This window comes from Psammomys obesus, unplaced genomic scaffold (assembly GCF_907164565.1).
Source record: "Psammomys obesus unplaced genomic scaffold, mPsaObe1.curated_primary_1811, whole genome shotgun sequence".
Lineage (NCBI taxonomy): Eukaryota > Metazoa > Chordata > Mammalia > Rodentia > Muridae > Psammomys > Psammomys obesus.
The window spans coordinates 3,067,318-3,094,817 of record NW_026594377.1 but is presented as its reverse complement, the minus strand read 5'-3'; the positions used below and the strand labels follow the sequence as shown (position 1 = coordinate 3,094,817).

The 27,500-nt window shown below is 39.4% G+C and overlaps 1 protein-coding gene across 3 annotated transcripts in view; it reads right to left on the bottom strand.

Annotated features, from left to right (window-relative positions):
* Psd3 (pleckstrin and Sec7 domain containing 3) overlaps positions 1–27,500 on the bottom strand; it is a 460,032-nt gene that overhangs the window by 15,283 nt on the left and 417,249 nt on the right. For all 3 annotated transcript variants that reach the window (XM_055618704.1, XM_055618706.1, XM_055618705.1), the window contains 3 exons: positions 23,148–23,305; positions 22,271–22,415; positions 15,952–16,095 (listed from right to left, as the gene is read on the bottom strand). In XM_055618704.1, the coding sequence (XP_055474679.1) occupies positions 15,952–16,095; positions 22,271–22,415; positions 23,148–23,305 (447 nt within the window). The remainder of the gene's footprint in view (positions 1–15,951; positions 16,096–22,270; positions 22,416–23,147; positions 23,306–27,500) is intronic.

Sequence of the window (27,500 nt, the reverse complement as noted above, 5' to 3'; positions counted from 1 at the left end):
GACTATTGACAAATCCTAACCAGGGCACCAAATATAAGCTGCCTGACTGAGAGTGAGTTTCTTCAGAGACAGAGGAATATTTTAGAGGAGCATAAAACACTGATATATTTTATGAGTATGTCTTATGGAGCTGTAAGAGAAGAATGAACTTTATACCCATTATAAGCTTAAAGATAAAGTGAGATATTGGACTACTATGCCTAGATTCAGGTGCTTTCTCATTTGGTTAGTGACTTGATCTTATTCTGATTGGTGAGGACCCTCTAGGCACACAAACACAAGTGCAAACTAAGGAGATAAAGATTTTCTAAGGGTTTATTTATAGCTACCTGCATGGTCAGTCTTACATCTTGTTTTTATGTAACATGTCAGGATCACATTTATGACTTGGACACTAAACTAAGGTTGGTCAGGCCTCTGGTCTCTTGTCTTATTAATTAGAATGAATTAGCACTAGGCAGACCATAATAATATTGAAGGATCATACTTCACTGACAAATGTTATAATTGGAGCATCCAAAAAGGAGTATGTAGAAAAGAGAAGGCAAAATATCAGAAAAGACTCCTTTTAAATTAATTATATATAACACCACAAAGTCTTCACTCCATAGGAAACTAACATAGTTTCTGATCAAGGACATTAAAAATGAGATGTGATGTCTGAAAATGACTCCATGAAAAACACAGTGGAAGCAAGAAAATAGTATATAAGAGATAGCTATGGATGAAAATGTCATTAAACTAGTAAATGTGGGCCTTAATCCAGCCTCGATCATTGCTCTGTCATTATTATTTAGCCCCATCAGGTATGTGTCTTTCATTATAATGGACAAAAAAAGTTTATAAAAAGAAGGGGTGTGTCAAGGATATATTTTTTTAAACCTTCGGTTATGCCATTAAAAAATCTGTCTTAGCCTACAAACTCTACAAACACATTTTCAGATCAGTTCTGTATTTCTGAGCTGCACACTCACCTTCCTTCCCCAAGGCTGTCCCAATATGTGAAACAAATTTCTAGCAAGTCTAGACTGCATTACCTAACTTACCACCTGATAACAACCCCAGATGGGATTCATACTAAGTACAAGAGATGAAAGTACTCAAGTGTCCAAACTCATAAGTGTTGTTTCTTGGAGATGGGCCAGTAAATTTTCTCTGATAATTCCTTTCTTAGAATTAGCTGTTTTCATGAAGCTTCTACCAACATCAAGTGCAAAGGACAACTCAAATACTAATGGCTTTTTAAGAGCTAAGATAATTTCTTCAATTTGTAACCTCTTTAGTTTTCACTATTTTCATTAAGCCTATCCTTAATTCCCTGTTTAAAAAAAAAATCTTTCTATAATTTGTAGGAAAAAGATATTTCTCTTCCTTAGTAGCAAAGTCTATGAGTGATGATTAAAGAACGCTTTGCCTAAGGACATGTAAGATGCTACTTGGATTAAATGTTAATTGCTCTCTGGAAAAAAAGCCTCAGCAACTGATAGTCTTGAACTGTTTCTATTACTGTTTTGTCATACCTCCACCCCTGCATCTGACGGTCTCCCTTCTCCAGAGCCCTGCTCTGGATCTCTCATACAGAAATGCAACAGCCACACCTTTAACGAAGGCCATGCTGCTGTGCAACACACACTCACTGCATCCACAGCCCCATGTTGCAGAGACCAGATCCTGAGCATTTCCTTCCAGCGCCTCACTATCTCACAGTGGTAGGGTAAAGGCCATCTTTGGATAGAATAAAGCGGTAACATACACTGTAAAGCACAATTTGCTTTCAGATCTGTACACTGGAAAATACAGAAATAAATGCCAAATCAAAAGAAACAGAGCGAGGAGCTTGCAAAGTGGCTGCTTATGCAAGCACAGACTGGTCATCTCCAGGCTGATTTCCTGGAGGACATGGCAGAACTGATGTGCAATTTAGTTTCTTCATGACCATGTAGCTCACCTACCTCTTTCTTAACTTCAGAAAGTATCAACAGGCAGAACAGACTCCTAACAGAGGCTGTGCTGGGCCTGAGGGTTTTCCCCCTCTTCTCCCACGCCAAGCATCTACGTACACTAGGAAGCCACTTTCAGAATACAGCAAATAACCTACATTATCAGTGTGTATAGCTTGCAGTCTGAAAGCCCACAGATGTCTGTGCTTTTTTTTAAATTCAGTATTGATTTATGCTTTAATGTCCTCTAAATAAGCTTAGTGGGTGTAGTTTCTAAAATAATGAAAAATGAAAACCTTTTATAAAATTATATAAGCAGAAATAGAAAGCTTGTACTAGGATACAGACAAAAAGGATGGTTTTCAGAGTGTCACCTGTCACCACTCTATGGTCCCTGCCTTGCCCCATCATATTCCTATGGAATCTAATATGTGGAAGAGGTTAGAAAAATCAAAGCAAATTGAAGCACCTCCAAAATGTTACACCCATGAGACATCTAGATCTTGCTTTACTTCTATCTATCGCAAAGAATCTTGATGTACACAAATAGGTACCTTACACCTAGAATATATTAAAACCTATCCAGGCCCAAATCTGAAATTCACTTCCTATGTCCTCCCCAGAGATAACTGCAGCAAGGACCTCATGCGTGCGGGGCAAGTATTTTACCAGCGAGCTACACCTCCAGCTGTCTTTTTACAGTTTAGTTTAAGACAAGGTCCCACTAAGTTGCCTTGAGTGCGTTATAGTGCAGGCTTGTTTTTAATGCGGACTACTCTTGTCTTAGACTCCAAACAACTGGGATTAGAACTGGTATATACATTCAGGTCTGCCATGTTTGGATTTTCATGAAAGTAGAATACTGCAACCTGTAGACGTCAAGTAAACTCATCCACCCCATAACTCTTAGAAAGTCTTTGCTCTTTATTCAAGTTAACCAATTTCTTTAAATATTTCCTCCATGCAACCAACATGAATCTGAATCCTTCATGACCAATGTTATCTTATCCCCTACTTGTAGTTTATGCCTTCAAGATGTATTAGAAATCTGTAGAATTGTCAGAATTCTGTTTAATTTTTTAGAGCTAAACTCCTGTTAGCATAAATAAATTCTATCTCTTATTAACACCTCTAAAGATCCCTCCTTCCCTACAGAGTCTTTGGAGAGACAGTGAGCATCCTGGGCAGCGATAACTGTCCCCTACCTACTGGTCCTCCTGCGGTAGTCTAGGAGCACCCTCTTTCCATGGAGGAGGGGAGGCGTGGTAAGGAGAGAGAATGCTGCCTCTACATTGCTGCTGCTGCCCCTTCATTACTTACTCAGTCTGCAATAGTATCTACTTGCTCGTTTTTAAAAATTCAGCTCAAAATTCTTAATTTTAAAGCCTGAAAAACTTACTTAAAAGTACTAAATATGTTTTCCTGAGAGGAAGCTCAAACTATGACTGTCAGGTTCCAACCCACAAATGGCAACCAAATGTGTATGGCTACGTCCATTCTCAGTGGTAACTAACACCAGCTCTCCTTGGTGACAGTTTTTACCATAAGTTAGTATAAAATTAACCAAAGGTAAGAAATTCACCCTGATTGGATTGACTGGATTACTGGAATTCAAGAGTTTGCTGTTTAGCAAAGTGAAACAAGTTGTCTCTTGAACCTCAGGTATATACAATTAAGCTTCTACTTGTCCACGATAAAAGATCCGAGCCAGAGAAATACTGCCATCTCTGTAAATGTTTCCTTTACCTCCATAAGACAAAAACTTTGGCTTTTTAAAAAACCCAAAATTTTATTCATTCATGTTCATCATCTTTTGGTTTGTATTTTGATCTTGCTTCTTCCACGGGAATTCACTGAGATTATCCTCAAAAGCATGTTCTTGCCCTCAGAGTTTGTGTGTGTGTGTACATGTGTGCGCACGTATGCATGTTCAGGCAGTGGGCCCATGTGCTTGTGGCTATGCATGTACACGAGCTGGAGTTTGAGTTGAATTTCTTCCTCAGTACGCTCAATCTTATTTTGGAGACAGGGCCTCTAGCTGTACCCAGAGCTCCCTGATTTAACAATACTGACTGGCCAGTGAGCTCTAGTGAGCTGCCTGTTTCTACTCCCCAGTTGCTGGAGCTGCAGATGCTTACTACTGCACCTGGCTTTTATGTAGGTGCTTGGAATCCAAACTCATGTCTGCACATTTGCTTTGAGAGAACTTTGATAACTATGTCATCTCTCTAGCCACAGTTCCCAGAGTCCTTCACTACAGTTTGTCTGTCACAACTACACCGAACAAAAATCATCAGTGTTAGTCATGATGAAGAACATCAGCCTTTCCAGACATTCCTCAAAACACAACTTGAGCAAGCTTTTATAGTACTCTGGCCTAAACTATCTTCTCCATTGCCCACTCACTACATATACCCTTATTTTATTACTCCATTTGAACTTGAAACATTCTATATTTTGAATATAGGTTGTTTTCTCAAAATCTTGTGTTGAAATTACATTCCAATTATTACATATTAAGAGGTAGGGCCAAGTAGGACTTTGAAGAGGTGATGAAGAGTCTGCCCTCATGAATGGATCAAATGGTAAATGGGCTGTCTCACCATCACATAGTTATTAACTCACAATCAAAGTTATTCTGGCTAAATCTTTTGCACATATGATGCATATTATCTCACAATGCCCTATGCCTGACAGAGAATCTGCCAGCAAAGTGGTCCAGATATAGTCCTCAACTATAAACCACAGCTATGAGTCAAAATGAATCTCTTTTATTAACTTACTCAGACTGTGTGATATTATTAGCAACAGAAACTAAGACATGTTAAGTATATCACACAGTATTTGTGTACTCTGCATGTATGTTGGTTGATCTTCATTGTCAACCTGACTGGATCCAGAATCAAACAAGACATATGTAAGAGTGTAAAAGGCACTCTGGAAGGATTGACATGAACAAGGTTCTTCAGACCTAAGAAGGTTCAAGGGAAATGCTGTTGTACTTTGACTGCTTGGCTTTGCCTCTGCTTGTTGTGTATCCACCCTGTTGTTGCTGTCACTTCGCTCCCACCAAACCCAACCTTCACCAACTTCATATGTGGACTGAATACTAGTAGTTCTTAAGAGATCCTTCAGGTCTGCAGCACCACACTGGGACTTCTGATGCATCCAGCCTAAGGTATCCAGAGACGCTACTGGGTTCTTACTCTCTATCTTGAAGCCATTGTTGGATAACCCAGACCATGTAAGCCAGTCTAATAAATCCCCATTTGCTACTTAATCATTGTATTGGTTTTAGTACACTAGAGCAGTGGTTCTCAACCTGTGGTTCATGCCTCCTTTGAGGGGGTTTGAACAACCCTTTCTGTTGGCCACCTAAGACCATCAGAAAACAAATATTTCTATCATGATTCATAATAGAAAATTATAGTTATGAAGTAGTAACAGAAATAATGTTATGGTTGGGGGTCAACATAAAATGAGGAACTATATTAAAGGGTCACAGCATCAGGAAGGTAGAGAACCACTACTCTAGAGAATCCTGGTAATGAGGTGTGGCATATTTCATTCCAAGTGATCTCTTTCAGGTCCAACTATGTAACAAATTGTATCATTTTCTTCCTTTATTAAAGTTGAATAAAATGTAACAGGGCAAAGGTTCCCCCATCTTATCTAAGCTGGAGCTATCTTTGGTTTAACCCGAAAGTGACCTCCTTTTTCTGACCCAATCATGAAAAGTCCCATGGGAAAGTACTCAACCCTGTTCTAGAAACTTGGGTTCAAAATGCCCCAGCTAACAGCATGCTTTTGGCTTCTTTTAAACTTGTTTTGTTCTACTTTTCCCTGCAGCTGCTGACCAGGATATAGTTTTTGTGTTCTTTGCCTTTAAAAGCTCCCTGTAAATGCATTTAAGGTTGCTCTGTGGGAAGTGTTACTCTCTAGGCAGTCACTGCCTTAATAGACTCTCAATTCAGACTGTGGTTGTAATGAACAGCCTTTGAGTCTTTACCCCTTAACAAAAATAAGATTATTTTTACTCATGAATACATCACAACTGCATTTTCACCTGTCCTTTGGTAGACACAAGTTGTTCCTGTATCTTGGATACTAAAGGCAATGTTCCAATCAAACACAAATGCAGGTGTGTCTCTGAGAGAAAGTAACTCCTCTCTCCTTGGACGGATACCCAGGTCAAATAATGATTCTATTTATAATTCCTACTTCAGTGGCATCAATTTATATTTAGTGGATCAGGGTTCCATCTTCTTTCTTTGTTTAACAAAACTTATTATTTTTTCATCTGCTCAGAATAGCCACCCTAAGCTGAACTTCCCTGACGGCGGGTAGTGGTAGGACAACTATGGACACTCTGAGGCAATAACTCCTTAGGTCCTTCCTATAAAGTATAACTTCCTTAGGTATAACTTCTTAGGTCCTTCCTATAAGGCTGGTTTTTGTTTGTTTGTTTGTTTGTTTGTTTGTTTTCTTTAGTTGCATGTTGACTTGTTTGCCTGTTAGCCCCTACTGAATACATGCTCTACAGACAGGCTTTTTTGTTTATTGTTTAGTTCTGTAGCTTATTTCCTTTGTTGGGCAGAAACTTTTAGTTGGACACAGTTCCATTTGTTGCTTTTTGCTTTTGTTGTCTGTGGTTTTCGTGACACCTTGAAAAAATATTATTGTCAAAATATTATTGTTTTGGGAGCATTTTAGCTATTCTTTGCTCTCTGAGTTTTTGCGGTCAGGTTCTACTCTTTATTTTTTGACTGGTCTAGAACTCAGTATATAAAGCAGGGTAGCACTGAATTCATAGAGATCTTCCTGCCTCAAAATCCTAAATGCTGATGTTAAAGGTGAACCTCACCTTGTCTGGCCTCATGTCCTGTTTTTAAACCTTTAGTTTATCTGTAATTATTTTTGCATACAATATAGGGTAAGAATTCAATTTTAGTTTTCATGTACATGGATTTCTAGTTTTCAAAGCACTGTTTATGAAAGAGACTATTCTTGGCATCTTTGTTGAAGATTATTTAATCTTATTGTATTAATTAGGGTTCTCTAGAACAGAGAATGAATATGTATGTGTGTATATTTGTATGTATGTATTTAAGGAGAATTTATGAGACCGTTTACAGGCTATGGTTCAGTTGTTCAACAATGGCTGTGTACTAATGGGTGATCCAAGAATCCAGCAAGTCATTCAGTCCATGAGGCTGGATGAGTCAGCTTGTCTTCAGTACATGCCAGAAACTGCAATTGGTCTCTGCTACCAATGAAGGAATGGAGAGTGTGAGCAACCAAGCAAATAGCTAAAGCATCTTTTTTACATGTCCTTTACATAGGCTGCCAGCAGAAGGTGTGCTCCAGATTCAAGGTGGATCTCCCTACCTCAAAAGATCTGCATTAAAAGTGGATTTTCCCATTGAGACTGAGCTGCCTATGGGCTACATCTGAGCAGGGGCTCTAGGTCCTCTTCACGCACGGTCCTTCATCGATCTCTGCAGGGACCCCTGGGCCTAGGTTTTTTTGGCTCTGTTGGTCTCTTTGTGGAGCTTCTGTCCCCTACAGGTCTTTTATCTCTCCCTTCTTCCATAAGATTCCCTGAGCTCTGCCCAAGATTTGGCTATGAGTCTCAGCATCTGCTTTGATATCCTGCTGGGCAGATTCTTTCAGAGGCCCTCTGTGGTAGGCTCCTGTCCTGCTCCCTGTCTTTTCCCACTTCTGATGTCTATATTGTTTACCCTTATGAATGTGGATTAAGCATCTTCCTTAGGGTCCTCCTTATTTTTTAGCTTCTTTAGGACTATAGATTTTAGTATGTTTATCCTATATTATATGGCTAATATCCACTTATAAGTGAATATATACCCTGTGTGTCTTTCTGCTTCTGGGATACCTCGTTCAGGATGATCACAGTGTCTTCCCTAGTAAGGGGAACAGGGACTGTCTCTGACATGAACTCAGCAGCTGGCTCTTTGATCATCTCCCCTTGGGGGTGTGTGTGCAGATTTACCAGGCCACAGAGGAAGACAATGCAGCCAGTCCTGATGAGACCACATAGGCTAGGGTCAGATAATAGGAGAGGAGGACCTCCCCTATCAGTGGACTAGGGGAGGGCCATAGGGGAGAAGAGGGAGGGAAGGTAGGAATGGGAGGAGATGAGAGGGGGGGGGGATACGGCTGGGATACAATGTGAATAAATTATAATAAATAATAAATTAAAAATGAAAAAAAAGGCAGATCTTTCCACTTCAAATGATTTAATTAAGAAAAAAAAAAATCCCTCACAGGTGTACCCAGCTGCTTGTGATTTAGTTAATTCCAGACATAGTCAAGTTGACAACCAAGAGTAGCCCTCATACTTTTATTCAGAAATTTATTTCTGGGATCTTTTCTGTTTCACTGAATCATTCCCCCAGAACTTGTTTTTAATATACACATCAATTTAAGTTTTTTTTTTTTTTGTCTGTATTCATGTGCTGAGGATTAAACCCAAGACCTTATGCATGCCAGGTAAGCACTGTACAGCTGAGCTATCCCTCAGCTATCAAACTATATAGTTTTGATTAGCTTAGTACAGAACTTTTGCTTTTTGAGAAGGGGTCTTATTACACTGCCTTAAGCTGGTCTTGACTCTTTTGCTTACATCATTCTCCAGATACTTTGGAACTATAGGCAGATGATTCCCAGTCTGTGCTAATTATACCTTTTTTAAAACAAACAAACAAACATCTCTGAGAACACTTACCTTTTTCCTTAGAATGGTCTTTTAAGCAAATGGAATGTGACTGTCATCAGAGAAAACACTCAGGCACATATGCACAGCTGATTAAGAAAGGACTTAGGGTCTGAGTCACTTCAAGTAAATGACTGAATGCTTAGTCTGCCTTCTAAGTTCAAAGAACCAGTTGCTAGGCTTTGCTTCCCTGTGCCTGCAACTATAATCATTTAAAGATCAAACTTCAGGACTCTGTAGTCCTTTTTAATTGTGAAATACAATATGAGATTCCAAATAACAAAGAATCCTGTTTCTATTATTACCTGAAATGAGCATCTAGACATTGCTGATATTTAGTCTCTATCCTTGAACATAATTTAAGACAGCATTCCACTAAAAATATATATATATATTTATTTCCAGGAATTTTTAGTTCCTTAGATCCAATTTTGGTTCCTGAGATCCAAACATGACATCATGTCTATGATGCTGTCTACAAAAGAGGTGGCATTTAGTTCCAGGCTAGGAATGGAAAGGTAGTCAGTTACAGAGCTCCCGATGTGAAAATTACTAATGCGGTGTTGGGAAATGAAAAATGAACTATATTGAGTAAGTAATCAGAATTTTATCAATAGGAAATATGCCACAAACCCACTTAAGAACTATGAAACAAAATGCTGATAGTTTGATGGAAGCTTAGCAAATTCTAATTGATACTGTGTGGCCTTCAGACACTAGCTTTTTTTGGTTTGCTAAATGACCATACACAATGTATTCTTGTTCTTAAACATACCATTGTGTGAAGAAATAAAGTCATTTTAATTGACAAGAAAAATAAAAATTCAGAAAGGATGCATCTTTAAGAATGCCCCAGATTTTTTATGTTTAAAATATTCTCTCTTAAAATATTTTTATGTCTTGCTACAGTAGACATTTGTTGTTTCTAAAACTGATTTCTGTGGGCATGTGGCCTTTGTGGGTCCTCTGTGTGTTACGCCATGAGCATATGCTACTCTGGGTCAGAATTCAGGAGTGGGGGCTCAGCTGAACTCCAGCCCACTAAGTCAAAGGAGCTTCTAACTGCCTGGTTCCAGTCAGGAGGGAATCTGACACCCTTTTATGATAAATAAAAATGGGCGTACACATATCCCAGCAGTATCCTCCTCGAAAGCACAAAACAATGCATTTTAATAATTTTTGTGCCACTTTAATAGAATACCCAAGAGTAACTTCTTTTTAAAAAATTTTAATCTTTATTTTCTTTAAAAAATTATTATTATTATTTACAATTTATTCACTTTGTATCCAGCTGTAGCCCCCCACCCCCATCTTCTCCTGTTCCCACCCTCTTCAAACTCCCATGCTCTTGCTCTAGTCCATGGATAGGGGATTTCCTCCTCCCCTACTATCTGACCCTAGCCTATCAGGTCTCATCAGGATTGTCTGGATCCTCTCTCTCTGTGGCCTACTAAGGCCACCTTACCAGGGGGAGGTGATCGAAGAGCCAGCCACTGAGTTCATGTCAGAGATAGCCCCTGTTCCCCTTACTAGGGAACCCACTTGGAGACTGAGCTGCCATGGACTACATCTTTCAAGTGACAACCACCAGTCCACTTTTAGCTTCCAAAATTCATGTTTTTCTCATAATGTAAAATACAGTCTCTTTATCCCAATTTGCAAGCTACTTATGTGGGATATGTTCTGACAAGCCCTTAACATATTTAAAGTAAGTCACATATGTGTTCAAAACATATAACCCAGCAAATACCACAGCTCAGCAGCACAGGTCTTCAGTCTAGATTCTCATCTAAATTAGATACTGGGGTGTGGAGTTCAAGGCATAATTTATCTTAATGAAGATATATCTCCATATGATCCTAGTGTCATCATCACTAGGCTTCAAAGTAAACAAATGACCAAGTATTCTCTTTCCAAGATGTAGAAACACATGAAAAATGGTGTGTTGTGCTCCCAAATAAGTCCAAAACTCAACAGGGAAAACATTATTAAATCTTAAAGCAGGAGAAGTCTTTTACAACTTCATATCCTGTCTCCTGGCCTAAGGATGAAGGCCCCTGGCTGGCAGGATTCAGTCTCAAAGCTTTGCTGGGCTTAGTCTAGGCATCAACCCCAGCTGGAAGCTGGAATCTAATGCCCGCAGTTTTTCTAGGCTGGCATTTGCATACCAGTAGCTTTATAGTTGTGGGGTCTTGAGGGCTTCCCCCTGAAGCAGCCACAGCCATTCTCCTACATGGTGTGGGGGAATATATGCTAAGATCCTGTCGTCTCCTCTCTGCGATCTCACTAATCAGGCTTCTCCTGGAGCTGTGATCTGGTGCCATCTAAGGCGGCCTTAGGACTTTCCCATCATTCCAGTGATCTCTTCTATCCATGCTAGCCTCTCCAGCTAACTAGCTGCTTGGCTGTACCTGTGGTTTGTACCCCTAAGAGGTCCTTTCACACTTTTATGGGATCATGCTGTAAATTTCCTAAATCTTTTTGCTCTGCTTTCATCTGATGATAAATTTGGTCTTTAATTTCAGCCCTCTTTTATCTTATTGTATGTGATTAAAGGTAGCCAAGCCACTTCTTCAATAATTTGCTTACAAATGTCTTCTATTATCTGAATTTACCAATTTAAAATTAGCCTTCCCTAATGGCCTAGGTTACAGACAATTCTGCTTTGTGACTATTTCTCAAGCATGGCCTTGATCCTAGATTCTTTTCTCAGAGCCCTTAACACATTATCTTTCCACTTCATTCCTGATAGTATGGGCCTTTCCAGCATTTATTTCAAAACAGTGTCATCCTCTACCCACTCTGCAATTCCAAAGTCACTGCCACATTTCCAGGCATCTGTAACAGAATCGAGTTTCACTTCTCTGTAGTTACTCTTTAGTCTCTGTAGTTACTGTCAATCTATGTGGTAGTAGACAGTGCCTGAGGCAGGGTAGTTTATAAAGAACAAAGAATATGAGTTGTCATGCAATAATGTACTATAGTGCAAGAAGAAAGGCAAGAGGAGATGAGTGAGACAGCAACAAAGGGCTGAATTTGCCTTTTAGTATCTACCACCCAACACTATTGTAGTGAAGATTAGAATTCTGACACACTCATTTCGTGTGGCACTCAAACTACATCAGGATGGTGAATTCTGAAGCCCATATTCAACAACTGAACTAATACTTCAATTCTAAAGAGCTGGCTGCTGCAGTCTCAGTAACAGGGTTTAAGGACTCATACCTCCAGGCATTAGCAGTTTGTAGAGCTATCAGCTGTGATATGATGGAGCCAACAGAAAGGAAATAACTTCTTTTGCTTAGCTGAATTTACATTGCAAGCAAAGCATTGTGCTGTCATATACAATCCAGGAACATTGTGTTGTACTCAGTTTTGCAGATAGTTCTACAAGCACATTTGTGTTCCTGAGGTCAATGCCACCTTTATAATCCCTCTTTAATAAATGCCTCCCAGTCCAGCAATGATTTAGAGGTTTATACTGACATACTTTCTCCTTCTCCCTCCTCAGATCTAAATCAATGTACAAATTGGTTACCTATTGCCACTACCTTAAGTGTTACATGAAACATACCTTGAAATAAACAATGTCTTCGTTTTCTAGTAGCTATTGTCTTTAAAGAAGCAAAGCCAGATAATGAGGCTGAAGAAAGGCCAACAACAGAATTGAAGATGCTGCCTCTTCAAGCACATAAATGCTTCCCAGCACAGCTCTGCCAACTGTGCCTTGACTGGCTTGACCTTTATGACTGTTTATGCTATCTACAAACCATCTGTCTTCCCTCTAAGTCTTTATGTATGTTCTAATGTTCAGAAGCTTGCATGTCAATGAAAACAGTTTAGAATAGAATGGGAACTAAATAAATGGATAGAAATAAATAAATGGATAGAAATAAGCTAATGTGTAAAGATGTGTGGTTTATTTCCCCAAACTGGAAAAAAAACTTAGTTTCCTTTATTGTGGACTTGTTATGTTTAATAACCCTGTTTCAGGGTATACTCCTTCCAAAAGCAAGCTTTCCAAGAAAATTCTAAGAAAAAAGCCATGACTTCAGGTGCTAATTCAGTCAAGAACAAAACTGTCCATTCTCCACCAAATATTAGTCAGATAGCAAAGTACAGGTTCAGTTAATTACAGCCAATTCTCAGTGACATTTGCTGCTTTAGGTAAAAATGAACCTTTTTCTACAAGGCTAACATGCAGTTATCTTTGTTTTCTACAGATTTCTTTAAGTCCTAACCCTACACATTTACTGGATTTTCTAATTACTTACTGTGAATGAGGCTTTGCAGGAATTCTTAGCAATACAGACAGCTATGAATTTGGTTTGCCATGAAGAACTGTTTTGTGTTTGAAGCATACATAACTGAAATGTATGAACATAGGAATAGTCCTGGTGTTGTCAGCAGCAATTTAATATTTGTCCAAAGCAATAGTGTTTTCTTTCTGAGGCTTGTGAAAATGACAAGAGTTGATTTGAAATGAAAGGAGGCTTCCAGATGATGACCTGCCATGGAGTAGGTGAGCCTCAATCCTCGAGAGCTAAGAGAGCTTACCATGTGATTCATCCTGGGTGAGAATGCAGCCTGGATTAGCACCCTCCTCTTGGCACTGACCATCGAGTGCTCTGTGGACCTACAGGCCTTCTTGTCTCACCTGCTAATGGGATTTGCTGCCACACATGCATCTATCCCTCTATAAAGGATTAACACTAAGCTTTCTGAATGCACTTGTCTCTCTGATGCTTCCTTTATACATTAGGATAACGTTTCAGCTGAGCATCAAGAACCTTGTAAATATTCTAGGGTCTGGGGTAGAGCTATAAGCAAAATAAACAAACTGGTCAATAGTTGCCTACATTCTATTCAGGACAGAAGTGAGTGATTCAAGGAACGTTGCCTATAAAGCAAAAGATGCTGTGCAAGAGCCTCTATAAGCACCCACAGGAGATCAGTTTTGCGGCTGAACTTACAGCACAGTAGATTCTAAATGATCTATTACTTCAATTTTTATCAGAGTTAGTGAAAAGCAATGAATCACTTTCCCAAGAGCATTTATTCATCTCATAGAAACCCTTTTTGATGAATTCACACAGTAAGTGCCCCTTGGATTTTCTTTACCGACACAGGTTAATGCATCCTGACAGACAATTCAACACACTTGAAACATGGGCCTGAGTCTGACCTTAACATGGAATACAATCTTCAAATTCCATAATGATGGCAATATGATCCGATTTTTCCAAAGCTGGTCTAATTTAAATGTTCAGGCAATGGACCTGCTGTTTCTACATGGGCTCCATTTTCAGGAAAAGGGCCCCAGAGAACAGCCACAGATTGTTCTCTGTCTAACAGTGGCTACCTTCACAGGGTCTTGCAAGGGCCTGCCCTCCAGGGGACAGGCTCTCCTCTTATAGAGTCAAGGGCTCAAAGCAAGGTGATGAATGCTGGAAGCAGGGGAGTGAGGTGTTGGGAAATTTAATTAAAAAGTGTAATACACAAAACAAGCCCATGGCTTCAAGTTACTCCAGAAGTGTGATATAATGATCACTTTTTGAGAACTCACATTTCCCAAGAATAAACAAGCCTGGTGAAAAAGGAGCTACTCACTTTTTCTTTTTATTAATTTTTCAAGTCTTCTGGTTAGGCTGCAGCAGTTTTTGTCAACAGCCTTTCAATCTTTACTAGAAGATTTTTTTTTTCCTGCAGTCATCTGACTGGAAGAAGGACTCTTTGACCATGAAAAAGAGTAGTGTATGCCTCTGTTGTCTGTCTTAAATCCAATGCCATAATAATGACTGGGGTAGCAGTTTCTAGGACATCCCATGTAATTCAACAGTCAAGTACAGGGCCCTGGCCATGTTACATTGGGCCCATGAAATCCATAATGAACCCAAGAGAGACTAGTGTGACTGTAACATAGAGCCAGTTCATGGCAAGTTTCATGGTAGACTGACTTTGGACGGTGGGTATAGAGCAGGCTCTTTATAGGATATTTAGGCCTTATTCAAATGGACTCACAGAAATGAAAACTATAGGAAGGACATTGGGGGTAGAAATAGCTTAATGACGGAATGCATATGTGGCCGGGGTGAAAAAGGTTCAGAAATGTTATTACTGCATGTGGAGAAAGTTGTGGTCTAGATAGGAAAGAAAGGCAAATCCTTTCAGTGTGGAACTTTATTTAGACAGTAAATGGGAGGGCGTTTGGATGTAAGAGCTGGGAGCTGTGTAATAGGTGTCACTATCAATCAGTTTGGGCCTCAGAACAAAACAGAAAAGGACATGGATGAATTAAAGGAAGGAAAGGGGCAGGAAGCAACCGCTGGTCTCACGTGAGAGACAAGGAAGCCAGGATGGCACAGTGGAGGCACCCAGGCAGAGGCTATGATAAAGAGGGTACAGGTTGGAGCATTGCAATGACCGGTCAGGATTTGCATGCTCAGATGCTCCCAGTTTTAATCCCAAGGAGGAAATATCATATAATACGGGAATGAGGAAGAATGAAGGGCATGAAAGGGATGAGAGGTGCAATGAGTAACAGCATACAGTTCTGACAGAAGAGTGAGTGAAGAGTAAAAAAAAAATGTGGCATATCATTTTTACTTTGTTTTATAAAAACAATACTTTAGGGATTGGAAGGTGGTTGTCAAGAGGGAGAACTGGAGGATACTGGCTTTGATTTGTGGGAAACCTTAGACAAAGGGCACACTGGGGAAGGATGCTTTCAGTTTGGTTTTGAATCTGCTGCCTTTCTCACCCTCATCCTGGCGACACCAGATGAATGAGCTAAGATGCAATTCATCCACTCCCTGTGCAAAACAAGGCGGTGAGAGGTGGAGCAACGTGGACCGATGGCACCTGGCAGCAAGCATGTGCAGGAAGGAGCAGATGCTGCCTCTCACCCTGCAGCTCATTTCCTCCACTGTATTTTATTTGGACCTAAACTCTGTTGGCAGAAACACAGGGTCAGAGAAAGCATCTGTCCTCCCTGGCACATGCCCTCTCCTGTTGTTCTTTCTTTACCCTCATCACAGGTGCAAACTAGTCCAGCTCAGGCTGTTTGCTTCAAGTGAGCACACTGACCACCACTTTGATATTTATTTGGTGCTTAAAGAAAATCACAAATGTGAGGGGCTGCCAGGGCTCCTATTACATCAAGACATCCTCAGTTGGAGCTAGGACAAGGCAAGCTCACTACCATGACTTCTATGAGGTGTTTACTTCACAGACAGATCATAAAACAAGCCTTAGTAACACCTAGGCTCACCATACCTCAAACTCCAGATAGTGATCTTTGAGCTTGTATTCATCGATATCCTTGGCTTTGACCTTCTTGTCTGGGGGATAGGAGCGATGCTCAGCCAGCTCGGTAGTGATCTGCTTCAGCTTGCTTTCATGGGATTTCAGCTGTTCCTCCTGCAGGAAATTGTTAAGTCATTCATGTGCAGAGAATAGTCAAAGAGAAGCACAGGACGACTGTAAAAGCCTTTCTGCTTAATGACTTCAATTTACCCAAACAGTACAGTAAGCCTTGGTCCTAAGATCTTCCAACTTTTTTAGGCCAATGTTAGTATAATCCTTTCTAGGAAGGCAGCAGAGACTAATATTACTAGCTAGTCTCTTGTGGCAAAGCCATATCATTTCTGAGCCCTTCACCAGCTGTAATTGTCATGGAGTGGGACCCGATCTCTTAGGAGAAATCCAGACAAAAAAGTTACATGTGGAACAATTAACTGCCTTTCCTGAGAGTCACATGACATGGGTTCTCCTTTCATGCCCACTCAGCAATGCTGTTAGCTTCCCCCTGCCTATCATAATGACCATCTATTTGCATAATGTTTTCCTTTTGGGGGAAGAAATTGTGCTACAAAAATGCTTTTATGAAACCTATGTACTGGTGAAATTCTCCCCTAGAGTGGCAGAGGTTTTTAACGTCCTTCAATTTCATTGACCCAAAGCAGTCATTCAGTTAAACACAGTGTAATTACTGCCTGAAGAGCATTAGTGCACACACTAGGTGCTAACATGAAATAGCAATTCTATGTATGAGAATGTCCATTCCTGACACAATTTATATCACCTCGGTAATATATTACGTAAAAATATAGGCTGCTGAGCTATCTTATAACATATTGAGAATATTCATTCTTTTCTCTTTCTTTTCCTTCTTGCTTTTTTCTGAGACTAGATCTCACAGAATAGAATCAGCTGACCTTGAAACTCATTCATTAACTCTTTCTTCCCCGTCATGAGTGCTAGGATTAAAGACCCATAATCCATATCCAGCTGTTTAAAACATGCTTGAAACAAAAGATATTTTAATTCTCTGGCATCCTACAATTGTGTAACTGCTTAGCATTTTGCTTTTCCATGAAAATTTATTCAAAGTCTTGAGCAATTTTACCTGAGCAGTATAAAGTGAATGGATGGTCAATGAAAAGGAATTAAAACAATCAACAAATATATTGAATGTAACAGAAACATTTTAAAATATGTTATAGAATTTGTATTGCAGAATAGATGTGAATATTTAAGTCACCAGAACATTAATAACCACAAACTAAATCAAGACTATATAATATTTTATGTAAAAAGTTACACAGAAGCATGAGTCTTATACAGTATCTTAAGGTCCTCTAAAATACTGATATCTCTAGAACCAAAAGAAAATAACCTGCATATTTAATGTTATAAGTAGAAAATAATGAAAAGAAAAGTAATGTGTGCAAAAAAGGAACACAAAGTGAAGGATAAAAATAAGATCACATTCATTTGAAATATCAGGTATGACAAAATACCCAAAGTAGTCCTGGAAAAGTATGGGAGCACAGAGAGATAAACAGAGCTAAGATTATGGGAAACCCGTCATCTGCTCACTGATAATGCCGAAAGCCAATGCACACTCTTCAAGGAGCTTGGTTTACAAATTTTCATTCATTTGTTATGTTCTGTCAAGGAGTGTAAAGACCATGTTACAAATGGATGCCTTCCTAAAATGCATATGCTAAAGCCCTAACCCACAGCTGCATCTGAAGACGGAGCCTCGTTAAGGCTGGTGAGGTCATAAGCCCCAGTGTCCTTAGGGGACACAAGAAAGTGTGACTTCTCGGTATGCATACTACCCAGCAAGGACAGGCTAGAAGGACAGCAATCATAAAGAACAGCCAGTGTATGCAGCCCAAAGGGAGCTATTTCAGATTACGATACAGCTGCCATCCTGACCTGTGTCTCCAGGTTTTATGGAAAACTAAAAAAAGGAATTATTAGGTGATCCAGCCATCCAAACTTTGGGTATATTCTTTTTTAATTTTGGTTTTTCTAGACAGGGCTTCTCTGTGTAGTCTTGGGTGTCTTGGACTTGCTTAGTAGACCAGGCTGTCTTCAAACTCACAGAGATCTGCCTGCCTCTGCTTCCCTGAGTGCCGGGATTACAAGGGAGCACCACTGCACCTGGTTATTCTTACAGGAAGGAAATAATGTCAAAGAGATGCATGCACTCTCATGGTTACTGTAGCATTACTCACAATGTCTATGATATGGACATAAACTATGTATCCAACCACAGAGACCATTACTAGTCAAAATGTGACATATATATTCAGCCTTAAAAATAAAATTCTGGGCAATACTACAACATGGATACATGGGAAACACTACATGAGCTCACTTATATGTGAAATCCAAAACCATCAAACCCCATGCTACTAGATGGTGGAATAGTATCTGTATAACCTGATGATTGTGGGGACTGGACAGACGTTGGTTGATGTCAGTCAGGAAAAATAAATGAAAGAATTCTTTGGTGAATCAAGTGGATCAACTATAATAACAGTGTGATGAATATTTCAAAATTGCAAAAAACAGTGTAAAATGTTCTCACCACAAAAGAGGAACATACATCAATTAGCTTGATTAACCACTGCACAATGTATGCATACTATAAAAACACACTGTGCCTATAAACAGAGACACTTCTTAATGTCAACTGAAATTTACAAGATCTCACTCTCTCTTACCTAACAGTATTTTTATTTTGAAGGGCATTTCATATTTTGTTTTTGTAAATTTAATAACTGAAATATTGCCTAAGGCTGGCCTTGAAGCAGTTCTCCTGAGTAGTCTCCCAAGGAGCTGGATAAAAGATGTGTTCAGTGCACCTGACTTTATTTAACTTTTGCTAGTTGTATTGACAGTACACATTTATGAGGTTCAGTGTGATATTTTAATACATACGTACAGTACACAATGTACTGTATGAGTGTGTGTGGGGTAAGGTGTATAGTTCTGACCAGTGAGAAAGGCAACCACAAGAATGACTCATCTTCTGGCATACCACAGATACTCCCAATGTCTTCCCAGTGGGCCCTTAGCACTCCCACCCTCAGTCAAAGCAAAGGATAAAATGAGGAGTGGGTTGGGTTGTAGGGTGCTTGCCTAGCATGCAAGAGGCTCTGGGCTCAATACTTACCACATAGTAAGAGGTGGACAGTTTGGTGTGAAAGGGGAGCATAGGACTCTTGTTTCTCGCCAGTGTTTGCCTTGTGCTTACCCTCAGTTAATGTACAGTATTCATCATCTAATCATTATCCATTTCAGACTTTTACAAGAAAGTGACTGGGATTCAAAGACAATAGAACTAGATTCAAGAAACATTAACTTTTTGTGATATAAGTGTCCAGTGGTGAAAGGCCTAAGGAAGAGTGCCACAGTCACGTGTCTACGTGCCACCTACCTTTCTTCCTAACCAGCTATCTGCATATCTAAGACACATGCACACTTCCTGGCTCAGTCTCAATCTTAGTCGTCACATAGGTCTGCAAACTGAGCCTGTGGTACAAGTCTCAGCTCATTCTGTGCACATCCAAGCTTTGAAATGACTGCTTTGGTGGGTATAAAAGGACATCCTCAATAGACTAGAAGGTGTATGTGGAGGCATGATATTCAGTTTGGACAGCTACACCAGAAGGAGGGGGGAAAGCTTTAAATGTCTGAAGTGGTCCCTCCACCCCCAACAGAAGAAAAATGTACCCTGGCAGCAATGTGACAAAAACAACAGAGAAGGTGACTCCTACACAGAAGGGCTGTTCAGGAAGAGCTGTGCCACACTGGCAGCAATCACACTTAATAATCCAGACTAATATGTTTTGGAGGAAAGACAAGAACAAATTAAAGAAAAGCTCACAAGTGACAGGATAATGGACAAATGTGTCTTAAAGAACCAAGCACTCTTAATTGGACCTTTAATTGTCCCAACACTCTTTATATTTCCAGGAGAGTGCTCACCTTGCAGTTATACTTTACAAATTCAAATTACCAGAGAGTCTCTGGCATTCATGGTCAGACTGTCTGTCAGTGGATCTGAAGCTCTGGGATTTAGTCATTGGGAAAAGCAGTGGTCCTCAATGGGAGAGGGTGAACTTTGACCCCAGAGAAGACCTGGCAGTGTTTTACTAAAAATTAAATGGTACTCTTCTCTGCTGCTTGGTCCTTTCTACGCCTAATCATTTGTAAGCAGAAAATTAATTATACAGTAAAAGTAATGCATATATAGTAAATATTTAATACAAGTTTTAAAAATCCTGAAGCCATGCCTCTTTTCTTACTGTTTTTTTTTTAATAACTGTGAACATATCTGTGTGCATTCCCTTCCATCTTTATCACCTTGCATTACCTCATCAAAGAAGAGGAGCACGGATGTGTCTCCCATTACTCCAGCCAAAATGTTCTCACCAAGTTGACCAATGATTTCTCTGCCACCAAGTAGAAGTTATTTTTTTCTGACTTCCCTTCTTTTCTTAATGCTCTGTATTTGGTTATTCCCACCTAAATAACTACAGAAACTGGTTCTTAAGTGCCTTATCTGTTTCTGAGTCCTGGTACTACAATACTTCGAGTCAGAAGGAAGATGAGGATAAAGTGAGGCAAGATTCCACAAGCCAGGTCAGGAATCAGTCAGTCCCCAGCTGTTCACATCTGGATGACAGCTCTTCTTCTCATCTTGCCCAGTCATATGCTTGAATGCTTCCACTTCTCTCCAAGGCTAGTATAAATATTCCCTCTGGATTACTAAAGCTCCTCAAAAGGCCGTTGTTCTTCTACTACTATCTTCTTTAAACTCTACTGTCAAATCGTAACAATCATAATGCCTACATTACCAATGGATCACATTCTTATCCTGCTTTACACTATGGTCTCAAGGATACCGGGGAGCTACCAAAACAACCCAAATCCTACACGTGGCAAACATGCAATGTTTAGTGTCCCTCACCAAAATGTACATGAAAGTCTAATTTCCACAGTGATGCTATGGAGTTGGGGCTCTGAAGAGGTGACTAGGTCCGGTGAGTTTCACTCATGGTGATTGAGACTATGGTTTTGAGCATAGGTGTGAGCTGCTAGCAATCAGTTTGACATCTTCCACTTTCTCCAGCTCAGCCTCTTCACCATCAGTGCTCTACAGGATTACCATACAGCAGGATCCTGAACTCACAGCAAAGGAAGTGAGTTTCTGTGTTTTGTTTTTAAATTGGTTACAGACTTTGTGGTATTCTGTTAAAGCAGCAGAGATTAGAACAAAGTTCTTTCATGACATGGCCCTGACTTACCTTCTCACAAGTATATTCCTGCATGTCTCAAGGCTTCTTGAGCCATAGAAACATGGACATAGCTCCTGCACCACAGTGCCTTTTTCCTCTCATCATCATGTTCCTTATCACACTTCATATAATAACTTGGCTTCCTTTAAGCTTCCTATCAGGCCTCATGTTTCCTCTTTCACCAGCTATCCTGTCCTTTGTGCTACATAGTATTCTGGACTTATGCTCCTCTTACATCCATCAAATGGAACTACAAGTAACTTGCTCCTCATTGCAGTGTCTGGCCCATCATAGATGAAGTTACTTCTATAGTAGGAAACAAGAATTTCATAAAAACATCAAAATGACTTCCCAAATCCTTTACTAGTCAGTGGGGCCATTTCAGACATGTTTAATATCGGGCAGGGCCTCAGAGGACAGCTTTGAGGAGGAGAGGGTATGATAATCTTTAGACAGAGTAATCTGACAATGGCAAGATAAGATCATCCTTCGATTCATCTGACAGCAGCAGAGAAGTTTATGTGAATGAATGTGGCAAAGAGCTTCAGCTCTTTACTGTGATGACTTTAGTGGAGCTGAATGTTACCAGCTCTTCCCTGAGGTTGAGGAATTAAACTGGAATTACCCCAGAGTCTCACTATACAGTGAGAAGAGAATCATGGACATACTTTTATATTCCCCAGTAAAACACTCAGGAAAAGAAAAATAATGGATAAAGGGTGAAGAGTGCATTTACAAGCCAGGGCTTTGTCCCACCCCTAGGTCACATAAGAGAAAATTAGGATTAAAAAATTTAAAAAGCATCAAAGGTGTTTGAAGTGCTTCTGAAGCTGAAGCACAGCACATTGCAATTGCCCCATTTATGCAATTCACTCTTACAAGACCGATCCTACAAGACATGCCAAAATATGCAGATCCTTTCAATACTGAAAATTAGTTAATACTAATATCATCATAAGGCATCTTAAGCACTGAGCATGATCACAGCGGTTTACCTGGGATAATTTTGTTGTGGTGGCTGGCAGAAGTGGGCGGCTAAACTTCTTCTGAGAGCCAATGGCTGCTGGGAATGGTGGTGCAGAAAATACAGCTGCAACACAGTTAATTTTGCTTATCCACCCTTGCATTTCTTCAGGACTCCTAGGAGAGGAAGAGATGTGCACGTTAGGATAGTGCTATATCTAGGTAGAACATGCCTTATTTTTTTGCTTATTACCAATTTAAAATGGAACATTAAGAGAATTTATTCTTAGTGTAAAATTTCACTGGTTCACTAGAGGTTAACATTCTCAACAGGGCTCACTATGGGAATGAAAGGCTACAGACATTATCATTATCACAGTACAAGGCTGTGGCCCTCTCTGCAAGAGACATAGAGAAAATGGGATATATGCTTTGCAAGCCTCCACTCTTTCTTAGAAGGTAGTCTAGGCCAAAAGTAATATTAAAACTAACTCTTCTCTTTTAGCCACAAATTTTATTTTAACATTGAACTCAGGCATACACAGTAAAAAGAAATACAAAGAGGCACGCCTGACCACTGTGGAAAAGAACTGGATCATTTCCACAAATATTAACTATACATTTATAATACAACCCAGTAACTATACTTTTAGGGAGTTGCACAAGACACATGAAACACCGATACACAAATATTTGTATGTCAATGTTTATGGCATCATTATTTACAAATTATTGTTATTGTATATGTATGCTGTGTAAGTTTGTATATGTGCCAGAGCATGAATATGGAGATCAGAGTTGATTTTCTCCTTCCACCTTTACATGAGGGAGGAAGAAAAGGAGGAGGAGGAGAAGGGGGATGACAAGGACAACATTAAGACCAAATAAGAACAAAACCAAAAAACATACTGGGTTTGGAAAAGTAAGACCCTCCAGTCTGCAGTCTTGAGTTTAAACACGTTGGGCTTCTTCTCATAGTCGGTGGCCTTGGATGCTAGAGCATGGTGCACACTCACTGCATTTTTCAAGTCCTCTTCAGACAAAGCCTTCTCTGGCTTATATTCATCCTGAGCATGGACATAAGGAAAACAAGCACAAGAGCATGACCACCAGTCAAGTTTTCTGAATCTGAAATTAAAGGAAAAACTTTCTGGAAACTCCATGGAAAAAGTAAAATGGGGAGTACAAACTCTTGGTAACTTTGTAAATGTGACAGTATCACAATTTTTAACAATGTGCAATGAGACAATGCATGCACAGAAGGTATTTTTGTAAGAGCCAATACATATTAACTAAGGCAGACTGCTGAGGAAGGCCAGATGGACACACACATCTTGGGAACCTTCAACATGGCTAGGTCCGCCAGGTTTCCGAAACAAACACGCTGGAGCTTGCGGTCACCATCAACAGAGCTGCACTGATGGCAGACACAGTGCCTCTGGGTCTGAACACACAATATTTTCCCGAGGCTATCTTTTGAGGTGATTGTCAAAAGAAAAAAGGGACAATGAAATAAAGTAATTTCTCTAGCTCTTCTGATAGAAAAAAAATGAAGGATCAACTTAATATAAAGCTTGACTCTGGCTGCATTATCTTCCTCTGTGACCTGGTAAAGCTGCTCCTCCATTGGGGGGAGGTGACCAAAGAGCCAGTCACTGAGTTAATGTCAGAGACAGCCCCTGTTCCACTTACTAGGGAAACCCACTTGGAGACTGAGCTGCCATGGGCTACATCTTTGCAAGGGTTCTAGGTTATCTCAATGCATGGTCCTTGGTTGGAGTATCAGTCTCACAAAAGACCCCTGCACCAAGATATTTTTGATCTCCTTGTGAAACTTCTGCACCCTCCAGGTCTTTCTATCCCTCCCCCCTTCTTTCATAAGATTCCCTACACTCTGCCCAAAATTTGGCTATGAGTCTCACCATCTGCCCTCCTGGGTAGTCTTTCAGAGGCCCTCTGTTGTAGGCTCCTGTCCTGTTCCCTGTTTTCTTTCTTTTCTGATATCTATCCCATTTACCTTTCTGAATGAGGACTAAGCATCTTACCCAGGATCCTCCTTCTTGCTTAGCTTCTTTAGGTGTACAGATTTTAGTATGTTTATCCTATATTATATGTTATTATATCCTAATAAGCAGTAATAAGTGAGTATATACCACATGTCTTTCAGCTAGTCCTGATGAAACTTGATAGGCTAGGGTCAGATAGAAGGGGAGTCTATCAGTAGACTGGGGGAGGGACATGGGAGGAGAAGAGGGAAGGAGGGTAGGATTGAAACGGGATGGGGGGGTGCTACAGCTGGGATACAAAGTGAATAAATTGTAAAAAAACAAAAAAAAAAAAAAACAAAAAACCAAAAACCTTGACTCTGTTGCTCTAAGTAGGCATAAAATACTTAAGAAGGTCTCATCCATATACAATTTTGTTTTTTGACAACAACTACATAGTTCAGAGTTTTCAAAGGTTCTTTTGTATGAGTACCATCCAAACATGACACTCAAAACAAAAAATTCAATAGTAGAATAATAATCAGAATTTAAAACAGGCTTTTAAATTATGTCTAGCAATTGCTGGCTTTACTGGAATAAATAAAAGGTAAAAACCGATGTAAAAAAATTCCTAACTGCTGTGTATGCTACAAGCTGTGACAGTATGCATTTTTTTTTTTTGAAGCTTAGGCTCCATTTCTCATATATCATCAAAAACAAGACGAAACTTAAGTTTCCTAAAACTTAAGTTTCTCCTATAAAGAAAACAAACACAACACACACAGCATACACATACATGTGCGCGCGCGCGCGCGCACACACACACACACACACACACACACACACACAATCACTTTCCAACCCATAGGAAAGAGAATTACAGGCTGTTTTTTTTAAACTTTTTAGAAAAGCAATCAGTACTTTCCCCCATATTAGTCTGTTTTCCGGCAATACCATTCAAAACTCAAACAATTCAAATATATTAATGCCTAGAACTTATTAAAAATGAATAAAAGCAGACAAGCTAAATGTTGGTTTTTAATAATTACTATCAGTACAAGCTGAGAAGCAAAAGGTTTTCCTTTAATTATAAAGTAAATTTAAGTAGCAATATAAAGAGTGCCCACATTCACCATATTAAATGACAACTTCCAGAATGGGATTGCAATAAGTCTTGGTTTAATAAGGCTCAGGGATTCCGATTTGCTCCTGACAGTCTTGTGGCAAGATAAGATGAACAAAAGTTAATGACTAGACTGGGGGCGGGATATGGAGGAGAAGAGGGAGGGAGGGCAGGATTAGGAGGGGACGAGGGAGAGGTCTACATCTGGGATACAAAGAGAATAAATTGTAATAAATAAAAAATAAATTAAAAAAATAAACTCACCACATTAAACCATATATTCTGGAATACGTCCTATCAGTCTACATTGCTAAAATCTAGCTCTGCTGGGAGGTCTCTTTTGTACTTTTGAAAGGCTTTTCTCAGTGACTCAGCATTCTAACATCTATAACTCTCTTCACATGACATATTTTTGAGTAGGAGTTTCAAGTAGACACAGCCCAAGTGAAAAATCCCCTCTATCCTCGGGATTGTTCTGTAACACAGTCCTGCATGCATGGCCCGTTAGTCACTGTAGTGTCTTTGTTTCTAGATAGAAAACTGAGAAAAAAGAACTATATGTGTGGATGGAGAAAAATGATCAGCACTGAAGTTATCCCTGCGAATTACACATGCCCCATTTTCATGTACTTCTTCCCAACACACATGGGAGTGGCCTGCTGAGATATTAGCCCAGAACATACATGAACCTCTTTTGATTCTGGACTCCATAAGTCAGGATTTACTCTTAATTCTTCTTGGTTTCTTTCTTTATTGTATGTAATTTCTTAAGATAATTATTACTTTTATTTTTCACCTTTCTCATTTCCCCTCATTTCTTGAGGTGAGTTCTACTGTGTAGTTCTGTCTTGTCTATAGCTCAATAAACCCATAGTCCAGCCTTGATCTTACAGTAATCCTCCTGCTCCTGCCTCCACAGCACAGAGATTATTTTTCTTCTTTCATTAAGGAAGAAGTTAAGGCTATACTTTTTGTTTGAGTGTGAGTTATACAGTATAACACAGTTTAGAAATGAATTGTTTCTTGAATTGTTTACTTCTAGGCAGTCTATATTTCACTTTTATATACATTCTTTGATCTTAGTAATAGAAAGTGCCCAAAGCTTAAGTTACATGTCATTATCTATTTTTAATTGTTGGCTTATGATCAGAGACTGTGGTCTATTACGTCTGTTTTTTCATTAAAGTTATTAAGGGTACTCACGTTGCTGAACACATGTTGATTTTGCTTATGCTCCTCTAAAAGGTACATTATTTATCAGATAAGATTTTATGACCAAGCACATTGACTAGTCTCTTCTTGTCCATACATGTTTTCCTACTGTCCATCACCTTCAGAGAACATACTGACCTTTCCCACTTACTGAGGATGCAATGCAAGTTTTCCATCCATTCTTAATAAATTTACTTTTCCTAGTTAGGCTCTATACAGCTTAGTGCATTTAGATTTTAAGCATCATCATTCTCAAAAGCATGTGATATTTTTTTTTAGTATTCTTTCTATAAACTTTTATATTTAGTCATGGAAGGTGAACTTTCAGAAGATACCTTCCACATAAATTTTATATATTTTTTAACTCCTCAAACATATCAACAAGACTTTTAAATCATTTTATTTCACCTTTCTTATTCTCACTAACTCTAAATTTGGCTGGAATACTTTAGTGTGCCTTATTTTAAAATATTACTAAAATATATTTACTATGAATTTTCTGTTTTAAAAACTTCATTTTGCCTTACATGTTACTGTTCTCTCCTTGTTCTTATAGATTTGATTGTGGGCCATGGTCTGTTGCTTATTTGCTTTATTTCTTTGTTTTGCCTTGATCTCTCTATTCTTATCCCTTTGATATTTTAAGTATTTTCTTCATGAAGACCATATACTCTAGTTTTACTCAAGTGTCTTTCAGGGCATTCTTGACAGGTATAGAACTGGACATAGAATTTTAGTTGCAATCCTTTCTACTCCTATCTTTACAGTCTGCAGGTGCTTTTCTTTTTCATCCAGTTTCCTCTATAGAGTCAAGTGTCATTCTGACCCTGCAGGTTGTACTCAGTGTATGTGCATGTGTGTATGAGTACACTGGGCACAGTCATGGAGGCCGTACTCAGTGTATGTGCATGTGTGTATGAGTACACCGGGCACAGTCATGGA